The sequence below is a fragment of the Osmerus eperlanus genome, chromosome 6 (assembly GCF_963692335.1).
Source record: "Osmerus eperlanus chromosome 6, fOsmEpe2.1, whole genome shotgun sequence".
NCBI classification, from domain to species: domain Eukaryota; kingdom Metazoa; phylum Chordata; class Actinopteri; order Osmeriformes; family Osmeridae; genus Osmerus; species Osmerus eperlanus.
In genome coordinates this window covers 6,803,263-6,827,648 of record NC_085023.1, presented here as the reverse complement: position 1 = coordinate 6,827,648, position 24,386 = coordinate 6,803,263, and the positions used below count along the sequence as shown (strand labels likewise).

At 42.2% G+C, this 24,386-nt stretch overlaps 1 protein-coding gene across 3 annotated transcripts in view; it reads left to right on the top strand.

Moving 5' to 3' along the window:
• Positions 1-16,416, top strand: part of smoc2 (SPARC related modular calcium binding 2) — a 45,987-nt gene extending 29,571 nt beyond the window's left edge. For 2 of the 3 annotated variants that reach the window (XM_062463292.1, XM_062463290.1), the window contains exons 6-13: positions 976-1,059; positions 1,285-1,359; positions 7,400-7,586; positions 9,600-9,682; positions 14,871-14,970; positions 15,056-15,303; positions 15,655-15,692; positions 15,896-16,416. In XM_062463292.1, the coding sequence (XP_062319276.1) occupies positions 976-1,059; positions 1,285-1,359; positions 7,400-7,586; positions 9,600-9,682; positions 14,871-14,970; positions 15,056-15,303; positions 15,655-15,692; positions 15,896-15,919 (839 nt within the window). In that variant the 3' untranslated portion in view covers positions 15,920-16,416. The remainder of the gene's footprint in view (positions 1-975; positions 1,060-1,284; positions 1,360-7,399; positions 7,587-9,599; positions 9,683-14,870; positions 14,971-15,055; positions 15,304-15,654; positions 15,693-15,895) is intronic. The other variant, XM_062463291.1, reaches the window with a different exon arrangement.
• Positions 16,417-24,386: the final 7,970 nt, after the last annotated feature.

The window sequence follows — 24,386 nt, the reverse complement described above, 5'->3', positions numbered from 1 at the left end:
GGAAGTGTGTGGTTCAGTCTATTAGTTGATCTCATCTCAGAACAAACTTTAGATTTGTGGTGTCCATGTTTAGCTACACCTGTCTAGGTGGTCCTCCTTGCTACTGTATTATCCATTGCTACTGTGATATCAATTTTAATTCTGGATATCCAAATTTAGTGTTAGACTTGATGACTTGAAGCACATTTTAAAATAAGTTGACACAAACTGATGCTGCACAGCCACAAAACGCATTGGGATTTCCCTGTCTTCTCTAATATGACTCCAGTGCACATTCACATGTGAGGAGCAACATGTAGGCACCTCAAAGTAGTGTTAGGTTGTGTGTGTGCGTGCATGCGTGTGTGTGTTGGCAAGGTTTACCACACCTGTGGCCTGAGCTGTAGACTAACTAGCCCCTTTCCCAATCCCTCACTCCCTCCTTCCCTCCCTCTTCCACAAATCAAACAAAAAAGACCAAGACTCCCTGCTTTTGCCCCCCTCCCCCTTCTGTTAATTGGTTCATCTCAAACATGTGTGTGGCAGGATGGTGCATTCATTTTTGGTCTCTCCTCACATGCCTCCTCTCCTGCCTCCTTTTCCCCCTGTCCTCCCTCCTCTACTCCAGTCTCTACTCCTTCCTCCCCTCTTTCCTCTCCTTCTACGTTCCCTCTTTTTTTCTTTTTACTCCTATACTCTCCAGTCTCTCCTACCTCCTCTCTTTCCTTTTCACCTCTTCTCTTTTCTCTCCAGTCCTCTTCTTCCACCATATTCTGCTACATAGATAACACACTGCCAAACAGCTGTTCAAATCATGACCACTACTGCATATCTACACTCACTGTAAGTCTCTCCGTCTCTCCCTCTCTCTACAATCTCTTTCCATCTCTCTGTGAATTTGAATCTCTCTACTCTATCGCTCTTGGCCGGGCCATGTGCAAATATCTAAAGGTTGTTTTAAGTGTTGCCACATCTAGTTTACTCTTGTAATTGTAGTTTCCTTGCAAATCTTCTCAATTCTTAATGCAGATGAGTCCACTGGTCTGGTAGTGGAGACTCAGTCCCAGACAGATGAGGAAGGTAAGATCTATGTTTACATATTCATCCTCATCCCTATGTTCCTCTCCATCAACATTATCATCACACTTTTTGGAAATGCTGATGTAACCATCTGACAATGTTACCACAAAAACCTTTATGCTACTCCTACATGTGTGTGTGCATGTGTGCTTCATATGTGTGTGTGCGCGTGCATGCTTGTGCTTGTGTGATGGAATGTTCTCTAATAAAACTGTTTTCTCTTAGACATAATTTCTCAGTACCCCACACTGTGGACAGAGCAGGTCCGCAGCAGACAGAACAACCGGACCAGAACGCAATGTGAGTTCACACACAAATTCCTCTACAGCTCATTCACATTAAGCATTCTGTAAAGATGCCCAAAACTCCCGATTATTTCCCCAAAACATCCAACTAATGAACTACAGATTTACGAGAACTGCAATGAGATTTACTGATGAATTATCTCTCCTATGAACATGAAGTTGGACAATGGAGAAGACCACTGATTCGTAGATTTTGCTAATTAAGATTATATCCTGTCCTTCACATTGATGGCAGTTTGGACCCAGAGCTCTGAACTCTCGCTGTGTGGCTTTGCTGGGCCTCGTGGCTATAATTGTGAGCACATGGAGCATCTTCCATTTCTCTGGCAGGCTCTCTCCTCCTCCCTCACACATTGATGTCATTGCATGGATCAATGGCTTCTTTATTTATTCTCTCGCTCTTTGGGGAAAACGATTGCATACTTTTGGAACAATGCTATTTTGGTGTGCACATAATGAGAATTGTGTTGTGGTATTGTGTTGTGTGTGTGCACAGGCTTGAACATTTGTGTGCATGGGTACATTTGCGTGTGTGAATCACTCTGTCCTGATTTACGACTAATAAAAGCAATGCAAACATGGTGTTGATGGTTTCCATTACCCATGAGCCTCTGGGTGGGTCAGGGTTTCTCTGCAGGATGTTATTTCTATTAAAAAGGGTTTTTGACAAAGCAGAATCAAACTGATGCTGAGGGGAAGGACTCTGGTGAGGAGAGACAGGCTTGAGATTCGAGAGAGGGGGAAGCTCTTTGCATGTGGGTAAAGCCCCATGCTGAATATAAACAAAAGAAAAGGGATATGCCTACTCCTGCTTTTGCATCCGAGGCCAGAGGGTGAAAAAAGTAGAGTAATGGAAGAGTGGCACCCCTCCACTGGGCTGGAGGAAACTCTTATCCTATTCTCCCTGGTGCAGCAGTTTAATGCTACAAGGGAGAGAGGGGGAGGATAAAAAGAGAAGGAGAGGGAGGGGAAAAGAGAGAGGGGATATTGAGAGAGAAAGGGGGAGAGAAATAGAGAGAAATGATGCATTGGATAGAGAGACTGTGAGAGGGACGAACAGAGAGAAAGAGATAGAGTAGGGGTTGACAAGAACCTTGATCCCTGGTTGATGAAACCTGAAAAAATGTATTGTTGTGTTGGCATGAAGTGTCACACTCCATGAATCCAATGAATATATGAACAATTATATTGTTGGGACAGTATAGTTTGTATGTGTGCTTGTGGGTTCAGTGGGTGCTTTTGCTTGCATGCTTGTGTGTGTGTCTAAAAGAGAAATAGAAATGTGCACTGACAGAGAGACATAGAGAAGACAGTTTGGTCAGAGGGATCACTAATTGTTGCTGTAGGGCGGAAACCTTGTATGTTCAACCATTACTTTTCAGAAAATTAAAAAATAACCACAAAATTTAATTATTGAATACTGCATCCTTAAAGTTTGAATTGTGTCTTTATACAAGTTAAGATACTTGTATGTTCCGCTGTATGCAGCACTTCAAGATGGAGACGGGGTGGAGCTATGAAGTTTAACAGTTTGAGGATCCAATGGAGTTATGAGATTAAGTCACAATAGTCAGGTGGCTTAGCAAAATAATGGGGACAAGGCGGACAAAAGCACCACATTTTTTCCACATGCTCTCCATCACCATACATTTCAATTTAGAGGGGGTTCCACTTAATCAAGATGGTGGATGGCGGCCATCTTGGATTTCCAAGCTATTCGCATGTAAAACCTATAAATGTCAAGTCACTTAGAAGGTCATTCTTGGTGTCAAAATGTACATTTTCTGGGTCAATTAATGCAGAAAGATGTTAGGAATATCAGTAAGTGATGTTTTACAAACAGTAGATCATTTGTTTTTGCATGATATTTACACAATTAGGCAAATTAGTAGACAATTATCTTAGTTACAATGGCCATATTGTCATTTCCTATTAATTTCCCATTTATTTTTGTCAGAAATAAAGTGAGTGAACACCCCTCTAACTATAGCTCACACAAGTGCTGTCTGAACTTGCAACTTCTGCAGAGTTGACGTTAACGTTAGATTAGAGAATTTTAAAACCACAAAGCACGCGCCTGACATGGTCCTGCCTGCCGTCGCCACCAGATCTGCTACGCCAGAACATCTGACAAGACAGGGCCATACTTGAACATATGATCAGGTGAGAAATTGTACTGTGAGAAGAACTTGATAGTATTAATAATAATAATTATTATTGGTTAATTAAATAATTTGTCATGTCAGAAGCCAATAATAACCAGTCAAAGTACATACGCAAACTATAGGCTAATAATATAGAATTTTTGTATGTTGCAGCGGCTGCCTTCGACTGAAGTCTGGTACACATGATGGATTGGACATTGTGTATTGTATTCCAAAAGTCTGCTCATGAACCACTCCGATGCCCTTTAAATGCAGATGGATTTGAAGAGAATTCTGAGCCATACAAATCCTTCCTGGACAATGTGAATGAAATCATCCATACCCTCCTTCTCTATCCGACAGAGGGAAACTACGGCTGGGAAAGAAGTCAGATCTGCTAAACGTCCTAACACAGAAGACACAACAGCAACCTCCTGCTACTTTTGATGTCAAAGTACTTGACGGAGCTGCTGTGGTCCACTTCCTGTCCCCTACCAACATCACCACGTTTGACGAATATGCCAGCTGTGTCTTTATTCCCCACATCATGAAACACTTGGGGACCTTTGAAAGAGTTGACGTCATCTGGGATACTTACCTCTCCAGCAGTATAAAAGAGTCAACCAGGGAGAAGCGAGGCAAAGGGATACGACGGAAGGTGTCTGGTCAGAACAAGCTGCCGGGGAATTGGCCAGATTTCCTGCGTGACCCTAAAAACAAGGAGGAACTCTTCACCTTTCTCTCAGGGAAGATTGAGTCCACTGTGTGGCCAGAGGGGAAGCTCGTTTTCATTACATCTGGAACCAGAGTGGTCGGCACAGACACCAGCCACTACATGCTGCCATGCAACCATGAAGAGGCCGACACCAGGATACTGATCCACCTGCTTGATGCCCTGGAGCATGGCTCTTCTACCTGCTTGGTGCGCACCGTGGATAAAGATGTTGTCGTTATCCTCATTGGCTAGTTCCATGCCCTGCTCACCCAGTATCCAGCTGCAAACATCTGGATGCTTTTGGCACTGGCAAGAACTACACCTATCTGCATATAAACACCATCAGCCACGCTCTGGGCAAAGACAAGTCAACCGCTCTTCCAGTCTTCCACTGCTACACAGGCTGTGACACAACCTCAGCATTCTGCGGGAAGGGGAAGAAGTCAGCATGGATTGCTTGGAACTCCTACCCAGAGGTCACCCAGGCCTTCAACTACATAGCAGCAAATCCGCACACTCCTGTGACCATAGATTCCCAACACTTTCAATGTCTGGAGCGCTACACTGTTGTCCTTTATGACAAGACAAGTGACTTGGAATCGGTCAATGATGCAAGAAGAGAGTTGTTCTGCCAGAAGACCAAAGCAATGGAACATATTCCACCCACCCAAAGAGCACTGATACAACACGTGAAACGAGTCACTTACCAGTCTGGGATCTGGTCAACATCTGAAAAAAACCAGCAGCCAATACCCAGCCCTGAAGGATGGGGATGGACAATGGATGGAGACAGCCAGGCCTGGCTTCCTGTGTGGAGCACTTTTGTGAACTGATCAAATGCAGTTGTACAATGGATGGAGACAGCCAGGCCTGGCTTCCTGTGTGGAGCACTTTTGTGAACTGATCAAATGCAGTTGTACAAAGGATTCTACGGCAAGGTGCTCATGCAAAAAAGCACAGTGGAATTGCACAAGTCTTTGCAGTTGCAAATGTGACATCAAGCACAACAGAGGATGTACAAGCACAACAGAGGATGTACTTCCTACGGCAGCTGAAGAAATTCAACCTGCCAAAGACAATGATGGTGCACTTCTACACAGCCATCATTGAGTCCATCCTCACCTCTTCCATCACCATCTGGTACGCTGCTGCCACTGCCAAGGACAAGAGCAGACTGCAGCGTATCATCCGCACTGCTGAGAAGGTGATCGGCTGCAATCTGCCTAACCTCGAGGACCTGCACACCTCGAGGACCCTGAGGCGTGCGAGGAAGATTGTGGCCGACCCCTCCCACCCTGGTCACTCCCTGTTCCAGCTACTCCCCTCTGGCAGAAGGCTGCGGTCCATCAGGACCAAAACCTCACGCCATAAGAACAGTTTCTTTCCATCTGCTACTGGCCTCTTCAACAAGGCCAAGGACTCCCATTGACATTCATTCACTTATTTAACTATTATAAGTCCATCTAATGGCAATTCAGTATGCATAAGCCACTTTATCTCAGTATCCGATGTTGACCATTCACGCTGCTCATTCTATTCTTATTTTTATATATATTTTATTTTATATTTAAATAGTTGTATTCTTAGATTGTTTAGTTCTTAGAAATAGTTAAACTTTTGTACTTTACTTAATTTAAGATCTGTATATGTTTAGTGTTTTGCACCTCTCTGCCACAGTAAATTACGTGTTTGTATAACATACATGGCGAATAAACCGAATTCTGATCAACTGAATACTCTAGCAAACTTGTAAGAAAGGAGGGTTGCTTTTGGGAGGGGGGAAGGTAAATGAAAATCCAGGGGGGGGCTGACGTACTGGTTCCGCTTCTCTCTCTCCCCCAGCATGCTGTTGGACAAAGTCTGAGCACGATACAGCACTGAAAGTTATATTAGTTGCAGTGAGCATAACTGCTGGAAGGATTAGATTTTTTTTTATCACAAAGGGAAATTCTTTTAGGGAAGGGGTTTGTTATTTACGGTGAACCACTGTTTCCCCTGTTTGTGTATCATTAAAGTTCAGTATAACTTTATATTCTGTGTCCAGAATGAATATATTAATATATTTTTGGCATAAATAATTATCTAATGATATTCTCAATACCTTTATTGCATTCATTGACCAAGAAAATTGATATTTTGACACCAAGATTGACCTTCAAAGTGGTTTGGAAGTAGCCTGGTCCTAACCAGACTCTCGTACATTGCATTTGTACAGAGAGTCTGGCCTCGCTCCATTGACAAGCGTTGACTTCCTTGTAGGCGGGTACTCTGTTGAAGTTTAAAACTATTGGATCTGCCCAGAGCCACTCTGATCTGCCATAACCAATCGCTAGCGTTCGCCTTAGCCAATTCCTTCACCACTACTGTAACAGAACTAGCTGCCGTAGCTGGAAAATCAAACTGTTCCCGAACCCCGTGGGGAGGAGGGCCACAACATCATGGCCACCAACAAAACTCAGCAAAACTTCTTCTTGCTCCGGCTTTAGCTGTTGGATATTCGGCAGCGTTGCCACAACAGACCGAATGGCTTTGCTCGCATCTTTCTCCGCCGCCATTACGGAACTACAACACAAACTAGCGCACAACATCAACGTCATCGTTCTCAGCCACTCCCTCTGTTCGCTGATTCACCGGTAGAAAATCAACCTGAAAAATCTGACTTACGTACCTCATGGCCAGACCTATGTACAGAAGCAAAAATAAAATTGAGCGGAAGTACGTAGGAGGGCAGAGCCAGGCTAGCTTGGAAGCTGATCTATTAGCATTTATAGCAGACGTTTTGTAAATCCAAGATGGCCGCCATCCGCCATCTTGATGAAGTGGAACCCCCTCAAAATTGAAAGGTATGGTGATGGAGAACCTGTGCTTTTGTCCGCCATGTCCCCATCTTTCTCAAATCTGGTTGTAAGCCGCCTGACTACAAGCTCTTTCGTGTTTACTCTTCATTTGTTAAATATTTGTAAAACCCACAGACAGTTGGGTGACCAATAGCATAGAAAGAAAAAAAATACGAAATATGGAGAGCTTTTGCCCTGACAGTGATGTAATGAAACAAACATAATGTGTGGGCTCATTGGATTTTCAATTATTTTACAGACACAGGCAGCCTTTTTCAGTCATTTGTCCCTTAATATCAGTAGCAGAAGCAGTACACTCACATTTCTCCCCCCTGGTAGCCTCGTCATGTGACCAGGAACAGCAGTCAGCCCAGGAGGAGTCACGCCAGCATAAGAACGAGGCAGTGTTCGTTCCAGACTGTGCCCACGGAGGCCTCTACAAGCCTGTCCAGTGCCACCCCTCCACTGGGTACTGCTGGTGTGTACTGGTGGACACTGGGAGGCCCATCCCTGGCACTTCCACCAGGTAAGACACATAACTTTATCACAACTGTTGAAGATTACTTTTTTGGCTTTGTCTCCCTTCTGGGACCTGGTCTCCTCCAGGTCCCAGTTGCAAAACGTAGTTTAAAACTAGTCTTGGCCTTAGGCCTTAAATTGTGAGGTTAGACTAGTCTAATTAGTTGCCTGTCAGTTGCATAAATAGTAAGACTTAATTTACGGTAGGAAAGTTAGCCACCTCTCCTCCTGGATAAGCCTGCGGTAAGAGCTTTGTTGCTATGCCAACGATCTGTTAGTACGTCATTATCTTAGCATCATTTATTACAAAAGGAAATACGTTTGTTAATTTAACTTTTTACTGGGGTCTGCTTTTCCGCAAAAAATGTATTTGATTCAATTGGATACTACATCTAATTAAATTAGATGACAACGTAAGTCATTGCATTGCATAGCCATCTGCGTCGGAGTTGTTGATAAATGGAAATAGTGTTGAGGTCAAATTAAGAAGCTTAAAAACGCATACAAATGAACTTAATTAAATTTGTAGTATTGTATTCATCCAATAGATACAGGTTTTCAGAAGGTTTCAATGTGTCGATCTTCCTTCGTTAAGAGTTGTTGTTGTGTCTGCCATCTTTTCTTTTTTCGTGAAGCGTCTCATTTCACCCATAATGCATAGCTCAAAAGGCTATCTAAGTCAGTCTTACATTAGTCACTCATAGGGAAGCTTTATGCAACAGGTAAATTGAAGTGTCTATGGCAAGTCGGACTTAAAGTTACATTTAACTCTAAGACTAGGTCTATTTTTATGCAACTGGCCCCAGGTCTTTCTTCTGGTAGCTGGTTTCCCCTCTGGTAGCTGGTCTCTCCCTTCTGATAGCTTGTCTCCCCCTTCTGGTAGCTGGTTACACCAATCTGGTAGCTGGTCTCCCCTCTGATAGCTAGTCTCCCTGTTCTCATTCAGCATGGTACCTGGTACTGTAGCTGGTATTACACAACCCCACCTGGTGCAGACTGGGGAGGGGGCTCCATCAGGGGTAGTGCAGCTGTGTGAACAAGAGGTCAGAGGTCAGGGAGACTGGCAGGGCAGCTAGCAGAGATGGAGCATTTGTGCACGTGGGTCCAGTTCTAAAGAGGCCTGGGGATGGATGCTGGATCTTGGTATCAGATTAACAGGGTACCAGGCAGAGCGCCAGGCAACACATTAGCAAACGTACCGCCTCTGCATATCCCCCTTCTCCTCACGCTGTCCTGCTCTGCTCTTGGCCCAGCAGTGTTCAGGGCTCCTCCGGCACTCCAAGGTTCCGAGGAAGTCAATTTAAACTCCACACTGTCCCACGCTCCCTGTCTCCCCTCTTTATCTTCTTCTTGTCTCTCTCTCCCTTTCCCTCTCCCCTCTCCTTACGCTCACACTCATTATCTCTTTCGATTTTATTCCCCCTAGCCCACTCTACAGTATGTCTATCCCTCCTTCTCCCATTGTTCTCTCTCTCCCTCTCCTTTTCTATCCTCTTTCTTATTCCATTTTATTCTTTACCTCTGTCTTTTCCCCCTCAGTCATCCCTCTTTCTCTATTTCTCAAGTCTCACACTTCCAAACAACAATTTCCCCTTTCTGACCTTTGGCTGCAATCTCTTACCTTCTCTTTGGAAGCAATTATCCATTTAAATAAACTGGGAGACTTGGGCCACACTGGTTCACAGTTACTAGTATTATGATATCTCTGAGTTCCAAACACTGTGTAACACAATTTGTGTTCCTATGGAAGCCAGGTGTATTTTGTAATGTGCCTTTATTTAGACAAGGTTTTATTCTGAGAGCAAGGTAATTTGCAAATAGACCCAGCATTCTAGAAACATATGGCCATATACAGTCAATATGCATTCGATTATAAACAGGTCAACACAGCGGAGGTATAACTAAATAATGGACACATCAACATTAGACACATCAAATCAAATTTTTATTTGATTTGATTTTATACCGTTTCATGTCTCCATTTTTATTTGCCCCTGAAGGCTCCTATTTTCTATTCTAGATATGAGCAGCCCAAATGTGATGTCAATGCACGAGCCCACCCAACCAAACCTAAGGACCATTACCGGAGCAGGCATCTCCAAGGTTGGTTTCAGTCAAATGTATGCTCTGACCTTCTTCACATCCACAACACACTGGGATTTTCTGCTGTGGTCCAAACTGTGCATCCTTAGCCTAAAAGTAAAAACGGTGTGAGTGATAGGACTGCCTGTCCATGTGTGTGTCTTTGTTGACATTATCATTGGTTCAGGAGGTGTTTGATAATGACTTGAGGATTTCCAGATTTCTCAGCACCCCTCACAACCAGCAGCACAGATTAATGATCCTTGGCATCAAGGATAAGAGATAGAGGCAGACAGGTATGAACAGCCAAGGACAGAAGAGAAGCAGCACGTAGAAGAGGTGGAGATAGTGGAGGATGAAGAGATACCAGGGACAGTTAAAGGAAGATGGATGGTAAGGGTGAAAGATAGGATTTGAGATAGAAGGAGGAGCCAGCTTGTGGGGTCTGCATAGTTTTGGTAATCAACATTTCCTAAAAATAAGGAAACATTTCTCACTATTTGTATCAAAACTAAGGCCCTGCAACAGGGTGGTTTTGTAAAGTAGGTTGCCTGACCTACAGCTCTGGTCTGTCAATTTGGCATAGCGAAAATAAACTAGAAAATTTGCAAAACTTCAATCTGATTGGACGAGGAGCATCAGCAGTTTACAACAAGGGTGTGAAAGTAGCATAATTACAGACGGAGAGAGGTCACAAAAACAAAGTAGAACTTCCTCTAATCTCCTGATCGGATTTGATAGGCCGCTCTACTCAGCAAAGCCGTCTTGGCACAGCTCAGACAACTAAGAAGTCTATCTTGAGTACAGCTTTGCTTCTTATTTACACTCCACCAGCAGGGAAGATCAAAATAAGTAAGCTAATATTCCCCACAGACACAGAATGAAAAGATGAAACTGTTAATAATAACTACATTAATATTAATAATAATAACAACAACATAAAAAGTGCAGGGAGCATCCAGCAGCATTCTGTAAACATTTTGTAAAACTTAAAGAAGTAAATTTAGACCACAACAAGCAACAAATGAACAAATAATGAAAAAAAAAATATATATATATTTATTATCGTTAAATCGGTTTGGAAAATGACCGATACCGATAACCATAAAAATGCTTAATAAGGGCACCGATAATCGGCCACACCGATAATCGGTTGACCCCTAGTATTGCAATATTGATTAAATTCATTCAGTTCCCTCTGAATTCTACACACAATACCCCATAATGATAACGTGAAAAAGGTTTATTGAAATTTTTGCAAGTCTATTACAAATAAAAAACGAAAAAATCAAACAGCCTTCCCATGTCAAAATGTAGCTTATGTGCATCCTGTTTCCACTGATCATCCTTGAGATGTTTCTATAACTTGATTGGAGTCCACCCGTGGTTAATTCAGTTGATTGGACATGATTTGGAAATGAATATACCTGTCTATATAAGATCCCACAGTTGACAGTGCATGTCAGAGCACAAACCAAGCCAGGAAGTCCAAGGAATTGTCTGTAGACCTCAGAGACAGGATTGTATCGAGGCACAGATCTGGAGAATGGTACAGAAAGATTTCTGCAGCATTGAAGGTCCCAATGAGCACAGTTCCCTCCTTCATCTGTAAATGAAAGAAGTTTGGAACTACCAGGACTCTTACTCTTAGTTGTTGGCCGCCCAGTCAAACTGAGCGATCGGGGGAGAAGGGTCTTATTCAGGGAGTTGACCAAGAACCCGTTGGTCATTCTGACAGAGCTCCACTATTGTTCTGTAAAGAGAGGAGAACTTTCCAGAAGGACAACCATCTCTGAGGCACTCCACCAATCAGGCCTGTATGGTAGAGTGGCCAGATGGAAGCCACTCCTCAGTAAAAAGGCACGCCTGGACTTTGCCAAAAGGCACCTGAAGGACTCAGACCATGAGACACAAAATTCTCTGGTCTGATTAAACAAAGATTTAACTCTTTGGCCTGAATGCCAAGTGTCATGTCTAGAGGGTAGCCAGGCACCGCTCATCACCTGGCCAATACCATCCCATCCCACAGTGAAGCATGGTGGTGGCAGCATCAGGCTGTAGGGATGTTTTTCAGCGGTAGGAACTAGAAGACTAGTCAGGATCAAGGCAAAGATGAATGCAGCAATGTACAGAGACATCCTTGCTCCAGAGGGCTCTGGACCTCAGACTTGAGCGAAGGTTCATCTTCCAACAGGACAACGACCATAAACACACAGCCAAGATAAGGAGTGACTAAGGGACAACTGTGTGAATGTCCTTGAGTGGCCCAGCCAGAGCCCAGACTTGAACCCGATTTAACATCTCTGGAGAGATCTGAAAATGGCTGTGCACTGGACCCCCCTTCCAACCTGGAGCTTGAGAGGTCCTGCAAAGAAGAATGGGAGAAATTGCCCAAAAATATGTGTGCCAAGCTTGTAGCATCATACTCAAAAAAGACTTGAGGCTGTAATTGCTGCCAAAGGTGCTTCAACAAAGTATTGAGCAAAGGCTGTGAATACTTATGTACATGTTACATTTTCATTCTTAATTTTTGCAAATCTATTACAAATATTAAACAAAAAGTGGATCCGCCCTCTATGCAAGCACCCTGCCAGAATGGAGGGGCTGGAGTATTCACCTAGTGGCTCTTCATTTGTATGAACTGGATGGACATTGAGATTCCTGGAGAATTGCTGAAGTTTGGTTTACTCTCCATGAAAACAAACACTAAACAACAGACAAGGCCAACTACCCCCAAAAGTCTCCAGTCAGTAAGCTTGATAAAAAATAAGTCATAGTTTCCCCAGTGAAGGTAAACTGGTTTAATAGTATATACAACAAAAAAACTGCCCAGCTGTCCTTTTAAAAGGGGTCAGATATTTGATTAGGTCTGAGCCATTGGGAGCCTACTAAAACTTAAATGCAAGCCTCTTAGCTTGTGGAGAGTGTGCAACAGTTAGAACATGTGGGAGCGACCCTGGTTGGATAGACCCAGCTTCTCCCTGCTCTGTCTTCTACCTGGGAAGGGAGGAGATGAGGAGGCTGGCTGTTGCTGGGTGTTTACCTAGTCAACACCTGTTAGCTGGGGGCCAAGCATGCTATTATCTCCAGCCCAGGAGAATCTGGCCCTGCAGGCCTGCTGACGGGGCCATAAAACTAGCAGCCTTGGAAAATCTCCTCCCTTCCACAGGCAGTGAAACAGTCGGAATAGGCTGCAGACACTTAACCTGTGAGAAAGGGGAAAGAGAGGGTGAGAGAAAGGGAGAGAGTTGGAGACAGAGGGGCATTGAGGGAAAGAGGGGGAGGAAGAGAGACAGAAAGAGGGTAAAGGAGAGAGAGAGAGGGAAACAGAGGGATGGAGAGAGGTAGAGATCAGGAGAAATCCAGGAATCTCTTGGGCCTCTATAGCCTTCAGCCCTTCGAGAACAACCTTGGCCCCCAGACTCTTAAAACTATATGGCTTGACACACAATTACTATCATTAGGGTCATTCCGTTTTCAGTTGCCCCTCGTTTACATTTACATGTATACATGTGACTTCCAAGAGAGAGCTTTACAAAAAAGTGCATAGGTCAATGATCATAAACAACAAGATAGCCCCAAACATTGCGGGTAGCCAAAAACTTGAAGCATACATTGTGAAAAGCAAATAAGTGCCAATGGGTAGAACCAGAAGAGCATGTAGTTAAACAAATTACAATTAAACAAAATGATCCTCGAAAGTGCTCGAGTGTACCTGGAGGAAAGCAAGCAACAATAATATAATTCACAGCGAGCACAAATAGTTAAATCAGTTACAACTAACCAACAAGAGCAACAAGTCCCTCAATAATTGACATTATGTTCCTTGAGGAAATAAGATAACATCTGATCCAACAAATCTTTCTTAAGTGCTGGTGTATTCTGAAAAGCGCAATTTGACATTTTCAGTCCCCGCGGCAGGCAGTCTGCACTTTTACCTCAGTGCGGCATGTTTGTACATACCTCGCCATGCTTTTATGCGCACATTGCGAAACAAATACGACTGAAGTGGGCGCAAAAGCGTTAGTACATGAGGCCCTCAGTATCTCTGATGGAGGTGGGGAGATGATTCCACCATTGGGGGGCCAGACAGGAAAAGAGCTTGGGTTGGGAGTGGGCGCTCTTGAGAGGTGGGGCCACCACACGGTTGTCAGAAGAAGACCGTAGGTGGCGGGTGGGGGTGAACGGCTGGACGAGAGACTTGATGTAGTCAGGTGCAGTTCCGTTCACCGCTCGGAAGGTCAGTACCAGGGTCTTGAATCTGATGCGGACCGTGATGGGTAGCCAGTGGAGGGAGATGAAGACGGGGTGACATGGGTGCCTCTGGGTAGGTTTAAGATCAGGCGTGCTGCTGCGTTCTGAATCCTCTGGAGAGGGCGGGTTGCGCATGCTGGGAGACCGGCGAGAAGCGAGTTGCAGTAGTCCAACTTGGAGAGGACAAGTGCTTGGACTAGCAGCTGGGTGGAATGCTCAGACAGGTATCTCCTGATCTTCCGGATGTTGTAGAGGGTGAATCTACACGACCGGGAGAGTGCAGCAATGTGGGCCGTGAGGGTGAGCATGTCATCCATGGTAACCCCGAGGTTCCTGGCAGAGGATGAAGGAGTCAACGTCGCAGATCCCAGGGTGGTTTACATATTGAAGAGGTTTTTATTTGCCCTAATATTTTGTTTTGCATGTTCGTTTTATGCTTACAGGCCACCTGTGGCCTCAACATATCTTCATTGGTTCAGTTAATATGTTAAAGGAGCTCTCTTAATGATAAACCTCAGTCTCTTACCAAACATGATTAAGATGATCACATGGTGGGATAGAGCGACCATAGACATTATACCGTTAAAGTTGTGTCTTTCACAGAGAGCACCATTTTACTAACCCTGAGGCCTGCTGCTCCAACATCGCGATTGGCAGTTGTTTTCTTCCATCTCCAGTAAAAAGCAAGTCAGACACTTTACGAACAAAAATTGTAAAAAGTGAGAACGTTTCATTTTGTTTATTTTCCCCCCTGCCTTCTTTGTGTTAAACTAACACTGTTATTTTCCCTTCCCACCCAGGCCTTTATTTGGCCACCTATGGCGGCTTTCTTCCATGTTGTTGCCACAATGTTGACTAGATGGTTGATTGATGTGTGTCTAGGTCCGTTGATGTGTAGTTTTGTTTCCAAATATAACAATAATACCAAAATATTCTGTCTTTGTTTCCTTTCAAGGCTGTCCTGGGGCAAAGAAAACAGAGTTTTTGACAAGTGTTCTTGACGCACTGTCAACCGACATGGTGCATGCTGTCACAGACCCAGCATCCGCTGGCAGGTTAGATGCTGTATCTGTTTGTGTTTATTGAATGGCTGAATGTACTACTGTGCGACTTACTGTTGACTTTGAACTTGACCACCAGGATGCTGGAGCCAGACCCTAGTCATACCCTGGAGGAGAGAGTGGTTCACTGGTACTTTAGCCAGCTGGACAAAAACTCCAGCGGAGACATCGGCAAGAAAGAGATCAAGCCCTTCAAACGCTTCCTGCGCAAGAAGTCTAAGCCCAAGAAATGTGTGAAAAAGTTTGTGGAGTACTGTGACATCAGCAACGACAAGGCCCTGTCACTGCAAGAGCTAATGGGATGTCTGGGCGTCACCAAGGAAGAAGGTGAGACACATATTACACACACAAACAGCCACATATTACACACAGAAACACACAAATATAACACACACAAACACACACACATATTGCACATATAAACACACACACAGTAATACCCAAACACACAACTAGACATGCAAACGCACACACACATGCACAAATGCAAACCCACACACATGCTGTACAGTACAAAATTAACATATTTAGAGTGAACACATATAAAGGACGCAGCCACATATTGTACATACAGCACACACACTCCTCTAAAGCTCTAAGATATCAGATCTGAGGGGCGTCTAAGTTAATATTATGTCATCTTACCAAAGGTTAATGAGGTTGTACTTTTGTTCTCAGGGACAAAAACAAGTGAAGGTGTATCCTCAAGTAAAATGGTGAGTCAGTAGTCACTACAATTATTTGAGAAATCATGTGGAATGTTGAGGTTATCAACTACCTCTGTCTGTTGACAGAAATAAAACACACTGGCTCTGACACTGAGAAGTAGGATGAGGTGATACTGAATAATAGTGAGTGTTATTGGTTTGCTATATTGGTGCCATTTTTGCTATACTGTGTTTCTTCTCTTTTTCTTCAGAATCTGTCAAAGAAGCAAGGCTAAGGCAACAACACAGATTTTGTCTCCCCATCCTCTGGAGATTCTGCCCTTATCAATCGGCAATGGAAAGCATAGTATTTGCACTTTGTACTTTAAAGAAATGTAAATTCACTTTGTAGAATTAAGGTATTTAAACAGACTGCTGAATATGTGAATTATGTAGTTAGCTTTTTTATGTCCTTACAAAAATAATTTAACACATGCAATGTATGTGTCTTGTGTGTCTAAAAATACTTTTCAAGAGTTGTATAAGTTGTTAGTTTTGTGTCACTCCTGTTGTTTTTCTTTGTTCTGTTATAGATATTAATGCTGATATATCGATATTTTGTGACGTGGCTGAAACCTTAACTTACGCTTGTCCACATCTCTTACTCACTGAGCTATAGCACCCCCACTGACGCTTTGTACAGCTGCTTGTCTTAAACATGGATTGTCATCAAATCAAATTGTAAAAAAATGTATTCATGTTTATTAGAAATAAATAACTCTTTTATACATTGCTGTATTGTGTGTGGTACAGTAATTATAATCAAGCAGTGCATACTGTACTTACAGCAAAGACTCCTCTGTAATCTCTGAACAAACTCTTGTCAGCTTTTTGTCAGCTTGCTCGATCTTCAAGAAAACACCTTGTTTCAGAGCCAGGTATTAAACATGCATAGCACAGCTTGTGTATCATGCCCAGGTTCACACAGTTTGCCTATGCCCCATGGCCCGGAGCTTAGGTTCTTAATTGGAAAAAGCATTGATGTAATTTCTGTTTCTATTCACACATTTAATTTCCCTGACTGACTGAAGCCAGATAGACTAGTACAGTGTGTGTACAGTATACTTGTGCATGTGCTCTGAAGTAGGTGTAGACTTGTGTGAGCATGTATTTGTGTGTGTGTGTGTGCTTGCGTACAGTACCTAGGCATGTATGTGTGTGAGTGTGCAGGCATATAAAACAGCCTTTTGAAAAGAGTCATTAGTGCATTACATATTCATTAGCTGGGTTTGTTTAATTGGATTCTTCCAATGTTGTCAATGTTATACGATGACTTACAGTACCGTATTTTTCTGAAAATAAGCCGCATTTTCTATAAGCCGCGCCCCACCAGAATGGGAGCTTTGTGTTTGTAAATATTAGTATAAACCGCACTGGAATATATGCCGCACTTGATACGGGAACAATGATACCAAGCAATGCACGAGTATAGGCAGTACAGCATACCGTTGTGTAACACACTTCGAAAACGAAAGTAAGTGCGTAATATATGTTTTCTATAGAGCTCCGGTACGGTGTTCATTTTAGGACATCCTCAGATCTCAGACTCAAGTGTCACTCAAACGAAAATGCGTCAAGTCTCAGACCAAAAGTCGTCAGACTCAGGCGAAACGGCTTCAGTCTCAGAAAAACCTCTGTTATTCTCAGACAAAACGCTCTCAAACCAAACGCCATCATTCTCAGACAAAACGCTCTCAAACTAAACAGCGTCATTCTCAGACAAAACGCTCTCAAACCAAACGCCATCATTCTCAGACAACGCTCTCAAACTAAACGGCGTCATTCTCAGACAAAACGCTCTCAAACTAAACGGCGTCATTCTCAGACAAAACGCTCTCAAACCAAACGCCATCATTCTTAGACAAAACGCTCTCAAACCAAACGCCATCATTCTCAAACAAAACGCTCTCAAACTAAACGGCGTCATTCTCAGACAAAACGCTCTCGAACCAAATGACATCATTCTCAGACAAAACGCCCTCAAACTAAACTAACTTGTCAGAATTTTTTTTTGTCAAAACTAGCTAGATGAGGGAGCTGTTGACTAGCTTTCTGAATTAGCTAAAGTAGCAGCTTTTAAAGTGAATACCATGGTGTTGTTTCTGTTAACGGGTACAGCAAGAAAACATACTTTTGATATAATACGAAATAGTTGTTTTCTGCAAGCTATTTCACTCGTGTAAAGTAAACCCATGTGTAGTCCTCTGGTTAGTGATGTGTCCTTCGTGAACAATTCGTTCATTTTGAACGAATCCTTACAAGGACTCGAGAGTAACGAGTCCTCTCAAAGAGTGATTCGTTCATTTTCTCGTGGCCGCGCATCGGGACTGTTGCATAGGCTCGTCAAAGTAAACAGAAATGATTCGTTCATTTCCCGACTCGGTCTTCGGGTACGAGTATTTGGATCATTTTTCACGTGACCTGCATAGGCTCTGTAGTGGTAGCTAGAGGAAACGCTAGAGGGAACGATTCGTTCATTTCCCGACTCGGTCTTTCTATGAGTCTTTGGATCAGACCTGCATAGGCTCTGTAGTGGTAGCTAGAGGAAACGAACGATTCGTTCATTTCCCGACTCGGTCTTTCTACGAGTCTTTGGATCATTTTTCATGTGACCTGCATAGGCTCTGTACTGGAGGAAACGAACGATTCGTTCATTTCCCGACTCGGTCTTTCTACGAGTCTTTGGATCCTTTTTTCAAGTGACCCGCATTGTATTTTTTAGTAGAGGAAACAGTTTCCTCATTCCCTTTCGTGTGGCCGCTGTTTTAGTAAGACGTGAATGATATTCGCTCCAGTCATCATACTGACTGGTTTTGTTATTTTCACTTTACATTTACACTTACAGTTTAGTGCAGTGTAATTGTTTGCCGTGATAATTAAATGCTAGTGTGATAATAAATTACCAAATCATACAAACTGTCATGATACATTATTTTAATGCAGCAATTTCTTTCAAAATAGTATCTGCTGGTGCACATGTCATGCACTAACCTACATGAGAATATGATACGTGTTTGCAGTGGACAGACAGCGCCCCCCCCCCCCCCCCCCCGTTGAAATGAACGAATGACTCGAAAAAAGATTCGTTCATTTTACTTCAAAGTACCGAATCAGTAAAATGATCCGAACTTCCCATCACTACCTCTGGTTGCCATGGATACTACAAACAAACTTTGCTAAACATCATAAACGTCATCAACACGTGGCGCGACGATCTGAAAAACTGTTCCACCAGTACAATCAAAGAACTTATACCAGAGCCTTTTTAATTGATATTGATTGTACTGGCGGAACAGTTGTTCAGATCGTCGCACCGCGATCTCAGTTTAGTTGGAGGGCATTTTGTCTGAGAATGATGTTGTTTGGTTTGAGAGCGTTTTGTCTGAGAATGACGCTGTTTAGTTTGAGAGCGTTTTGTCTGAGAATGACGCTGTCTAGTTTAAGAGCGTTTTGTCTGAGAATGACGCTGTTTAGTTGGACGGCGTTTTGTCTGAGAATGATGGCGTTTGGTTTGAGAGCGTTTTGTCTGAGAATGACGCCATTTAGTTTGAGAGCGTTTTGTCTGAGAATGACGCCGTTTAGTTTGAGAGCGTTTTGTCTGAGAATGATGGCGTTTGATTTGAGAACGTTTTGTCTGAGAATAACAGAGGTTTTTCTGAGACTGAAGCCGTTTCACCTGAGTCTGACGACTTTTGGTCTGAGACTTGACGCCTTTTCGTTTGAGTCTGACACTTGAGTCTGAGATCTGAGGATGTCCTAAAATGAACACCGTACTCCGGACGTCACGTGACTTTACTGTTTACGATTTCAACCTGTCTGAGTTCACTGCGCACTTTAATTCAAAAGACATAGGCAGCTATAAAGCAGAACTTGATCTATTAAACATTTGCTCCCGGAGCTATTTTTACAACCTTTGTGAGTGAAACGGAAGGCTTCCCTGACATTCTGTATCAAGATATTTACAACTCTCTATCAACTTTCATTCGTCCTACTCTGGAGAGTCTTTGAAAGCCTACAAAAGCCTGGAGGGATATAAATGGACGCAATCAGCTGGATTTGTGATGAATATTCAGCTTTGAAGTCTACCGGCTACAAATTGCTATGTGTAGCTAACGTTAATGCAGTCAGTTTTATAACATGTATAGTTAGCTAGCTAGCGTTAGCAATTGTTCGTCAACGGTTAGCTACTAACGTTTGCTAAAATACATTATATCAGTGCACTTTTCATTACATATTTATTACAGAAGTCATTCCAAGAGACTGAATGATCCTCAGTTGAAGCCATGGGTGGTTGTCAGGAATTATAGGGTTCTTCTCTCTGGATCTTAGGAATCCTATAAAATGCTCTCCCTTTACCTTTTTCCCCGATGGTTCAGGCATCCCAACGCACAGCAGCTATCCACCATGTTGAATCAACGTTTATTGAAATAGGCAGCAAATTAAACTATGTATAATATGTATGTAAGTATATATGTATGTACACTCTGGTGCTCCACTTGGCTCTTTACTTTCCTGACAAAATGGCGACCGGTGCATGCTGGGATTGCGTGACGTCAACTCCCGGAGCTCTATTTCCCAGGAATTAACTAGCCTAATATTTACCTTGAGACACGTGAGTTCTAAATATTTCCGACGGTCCCCAAAGCGCAAGTTATTTTTCTGAAACGGTAGCTAGCTAGCTTTAGTTAGCTTCTGGTCTAAGTTAGCCATCATAATACTCGTAGCAATGCTACTACCCTTACAAAAAAGAAGTATATTAAAACATACTATAGGTATACTAAAATATGGATAGTACACTTTTAGTTCACTTTTGATATACTTTTAAGGAGTATACTTAGAAAATAGTTCACTTTTAATATACTTTTAAGTATGCTTTGAAAATAGTTCACTTTTGATATACTTTTAAGAAGTATACTTAGATAATAGTTCACTTTTGATGTACTTTTAAGTATGCTTTGAAAATAGTTCACTTTTGATATACTTTTAAGAAGTATGCTTCGAAACTGAAAATTGTATACATTTCTTCTGGAGTAAGATGTACGTTTTCTATTATTATACAGCAAAAACAGTCAAAACAATTTTTAAGTAGGCCTACATTACAGGTTAAATTCTTTAGATCCATCTCATTCTAATTATTCATGTCTAGGAAAATCTATTATGCATTGCACATTGAATCTTTTTTTGTACTGAAGCTGTAACCTTAATTACTGCCAAAACATTTTGAAGCCCTATACTCTTATACTAATAATTTTCAATTGGAGTATTAATGGAAAAAACGAAAAAGCTACTTGAGAAAGAAGCAGACAAAAGGGTTGCATTGTGCATTTGAAGGTTATACTGTCAAATTGACTGAAGAACGAAATAAGGACGTGAAACAATGAAGATAGCGTGGCTCATTGGCTGGTCAATTCCCACGATGCAAGGCAGTAAATAATGTAAAAATTTGCAGATAAGTTTAGCGTTTGTTCGAAATACAAATGTAACTTCATGAATTTCGTTTTTTTTATGTGTCTGCTTAGAATGTAGTGTTTTGTTGCGTGGTAATTGTCAATGTTGTGCCGGTTTACCATTGTAACCATGAGTTAAATGACTGTTACGTTTGATACGAAGAGCTGGATTGAAACAACATGAGACCATATGCAGGAATTAGCTTCTTTCAGCTAATAATAAGTGTCGCTTGTCGAGGGCCCCCGTTCTCGTCAAGTGATGCAAGATCGGTGGCGTTGGAAGGGTCCCTAAACATATAAATATTATAGTAAATCATAGTAAATGGACTTTTATTAAGTTTACTTCTTGAAGTACTTCATGAACTGAAAGTTCACAACACAGGTTACTTCAGAGTATTCAAAGGTATACTTTGAAGTACTTTAGGCAGTATACTTCATAAACTAAAAGTGTACTACACAGGCTACTTTACAGTATTCAAAAGTAAACTTCAAATACACTATAAGTGTACTTTAAAGTGTACTAAATGACCTAAAAAGTGGGCCAATTCAGTTTACTTAGTACAAAAATAGTATATAAATAAGTACACTGCTAGCATACTTTAGGTACCATGATAATAGTATACTTTTTATACTTAAGTATACTTACTAATTAAACTTGAAGTATACTTCTTTTTTGTAAGGGAAGTCTGGAAGAGAAATGTACTTGCCCCACTGGACAAGTTAACGTTCAAACAAAATAAAATGGCATGTTACGTGCCACTCATTACGTCTACTTTACCGATTTTATTTGACCGAATTCTGCATTAGCAAAACACAAAAAGTGGCTTCATCCCAAGATCATAGACCGTGCAGCTATTTTAATGCTCAACACTTCAACGGGGGCTTATTACTTGAAAGAGGAATTATGTACTGGAGGGGAGTCAGGTGGCTGAGCGGTTAGGGAATCGGGCTAGTAATCTGAAGGTTGCCAGTTCGATTCCCGGCCGTGCCAAATGACGTTGTGTCCTTGGGCAAGGCACTTCACCCTACTTGCCTCGGGGGGAATGTCCCTCTACTTACTGTAAGTCGCTCTGGATAAGAGCGTCTGCTAAATGACTAAATGCAAATGTACTGTGTTGTCTCAGTTACACTATCAGGGGTGGGAAATACTGTGACTTGCTAAAGTAGGCAAAGCGGTAGTAGAACATAACATTTCATAATAATTTCAGTAAATCAAGCAGCGCTGCAAGACCCAGTGAAATGTTATATATAGCAAACTAACGTTAGCTAGCATCGACATTGCTAGCTACGGTAGCTATCCTTCGGTAGGCTATCCTCAGTATTTGCAAGCTAGCTAAACTTATACTATATCTAAAATAATGTTGCAGAGATAACAATGGATTTAGCCAATAAATGTTGGTGTTAACTTTTTATTTTTTCAAAAATTTTCCCTTTCTACCCGGCAGAGGCTGATTTACCAAGGGATCCTGTAACCCTCGTGCTGCCTTCGGGTCACATGACCCAAAGGTTCATAACGAACCATCGTTGTGTTTACCCAATTTTACCCAATACAAAAACAAATTAAAATAATTTTCTTTTAACCTTTGCAATGTGGGGGGTCTGAGACAGCCTAGCTGTTAAAAGAAAATGCTTCACTTTGTCTTTGTATGCGGTAAATTTGTCGCAATACGACGGTGGGTCACAATGACTGATGGGTCAGAATGACCCGAAGATAACACAAGGGTTAAAAGGTGTATACTTTACAATTGAACATTAGCTGATATTTAACTACGTACATTTAACCGATACAAGTTCTGCTAATGCTTGCTAGGTACACAGCTGCCGATGCTAGCTAGCTAACGTCAACACAAACATATATAAAATGATCTGTTACCTATAACAAAGAGTATAAGTTATTTGCCTATAACTAGCTAGTATGTAACTATCTGTGTTGTTGTCCAGTAACTCCAGTTGGAATATTCACTCCACAATGGCGGCGCGCTATAGCCTGGCTCTGCCCTCCTACGTACTTCCGCTCATTTTAATTTTGCTTCTGTACTAGGTCTGGGATTTCAGTGTATTAGTCGGTTTTCAGAAACTATTTTTTTGTAGGTCCAATCAGCGAACAGAGGGAGTGGCTGAGAACGATGACGTTGATGTCGTGCACTAGTTTGAGTTGTAGTTCAGTAATGGCGTCGGAAAAAGATGCGAGCGAAGCTATTCTGCGGTTGTGGCAACGCTGCCGAATATCAATAAGTTAAAGCCGGAGCAAGAACAATCCTTGCTGAGTTTTGTTGGTGGCCATGATGTTGTGGCCCCCCTCCCCACGGGGTTCGGGAAAAGCTTGATTTTCCAGCTACGGCAGCTAGCTCTGTTACAGTGTTGAAGGAGTTGGCTAAGGCTAGCGCTTGGTTAAGGCAGATAAGAGTGGCTCTGCCAGATCCAATAGTTTTAAACTTCAACAGAGTACCCGCCTTCAAGGAAGTTAACGCTTGTCAATGGAGCGATCCCCGACCCTCTATACAAATGAAATGTACGAGGGTCTGGTTAGGACCAGTATAGGCGCGCTACCGAAGCATCACCTAGTGACTTTTACCAAAAAGCATCAGAGTTTCGCCTCTTGTGCTTTTATACTCTTTGACGCTACGGCTACACCAAGCGCGGAAATTCTGCCGTGCGCAAATAGAATGTTCACAGAGTGGATCTTTTATTTAACCGGCTACACTGGACGCGTTGAAGATGAATCCGTTATCTGTTTTGTTGTCTTTGTTTATTTATTTTATAAACACTGTCAACTATCTTGCTTACTATTTAACACTTGAATTTTGAATCTATATATTTACTATCACTGTCGTATCTTCAAATAGAAAAGCAACGTTAAAATCGTTAGAAACGTTAAATCTCCATGGAAACAGCTCTCGAGGGTTTGGGAAAAAATCGGGATTTATTGCTTCCTTCATTATTTACAGCAAAATATATAATAATTTTCATTACATTTCATAGATTTATTACCAGACTATGTAAAAAGGGCCACGCAAACCTTGCGGAAAATAATAAAAATAGAAGCCAGTTGTACTGTCCTCGTTGAGGTGTGCTAACTCCATAGACAGCGAGCTAAACTCTCTTCTATTCATTAACATGAAGAATGCCTTTAATTCTTGTTCGCAGATTTATTTTCACTCTTCACATTGTACTGAATACACGTTGATAAGGTCAAGAGATCAAAAGATGAAAGAGAGTAAAACTAGGAAACAAACAAATATTGCAATTAAGTCAC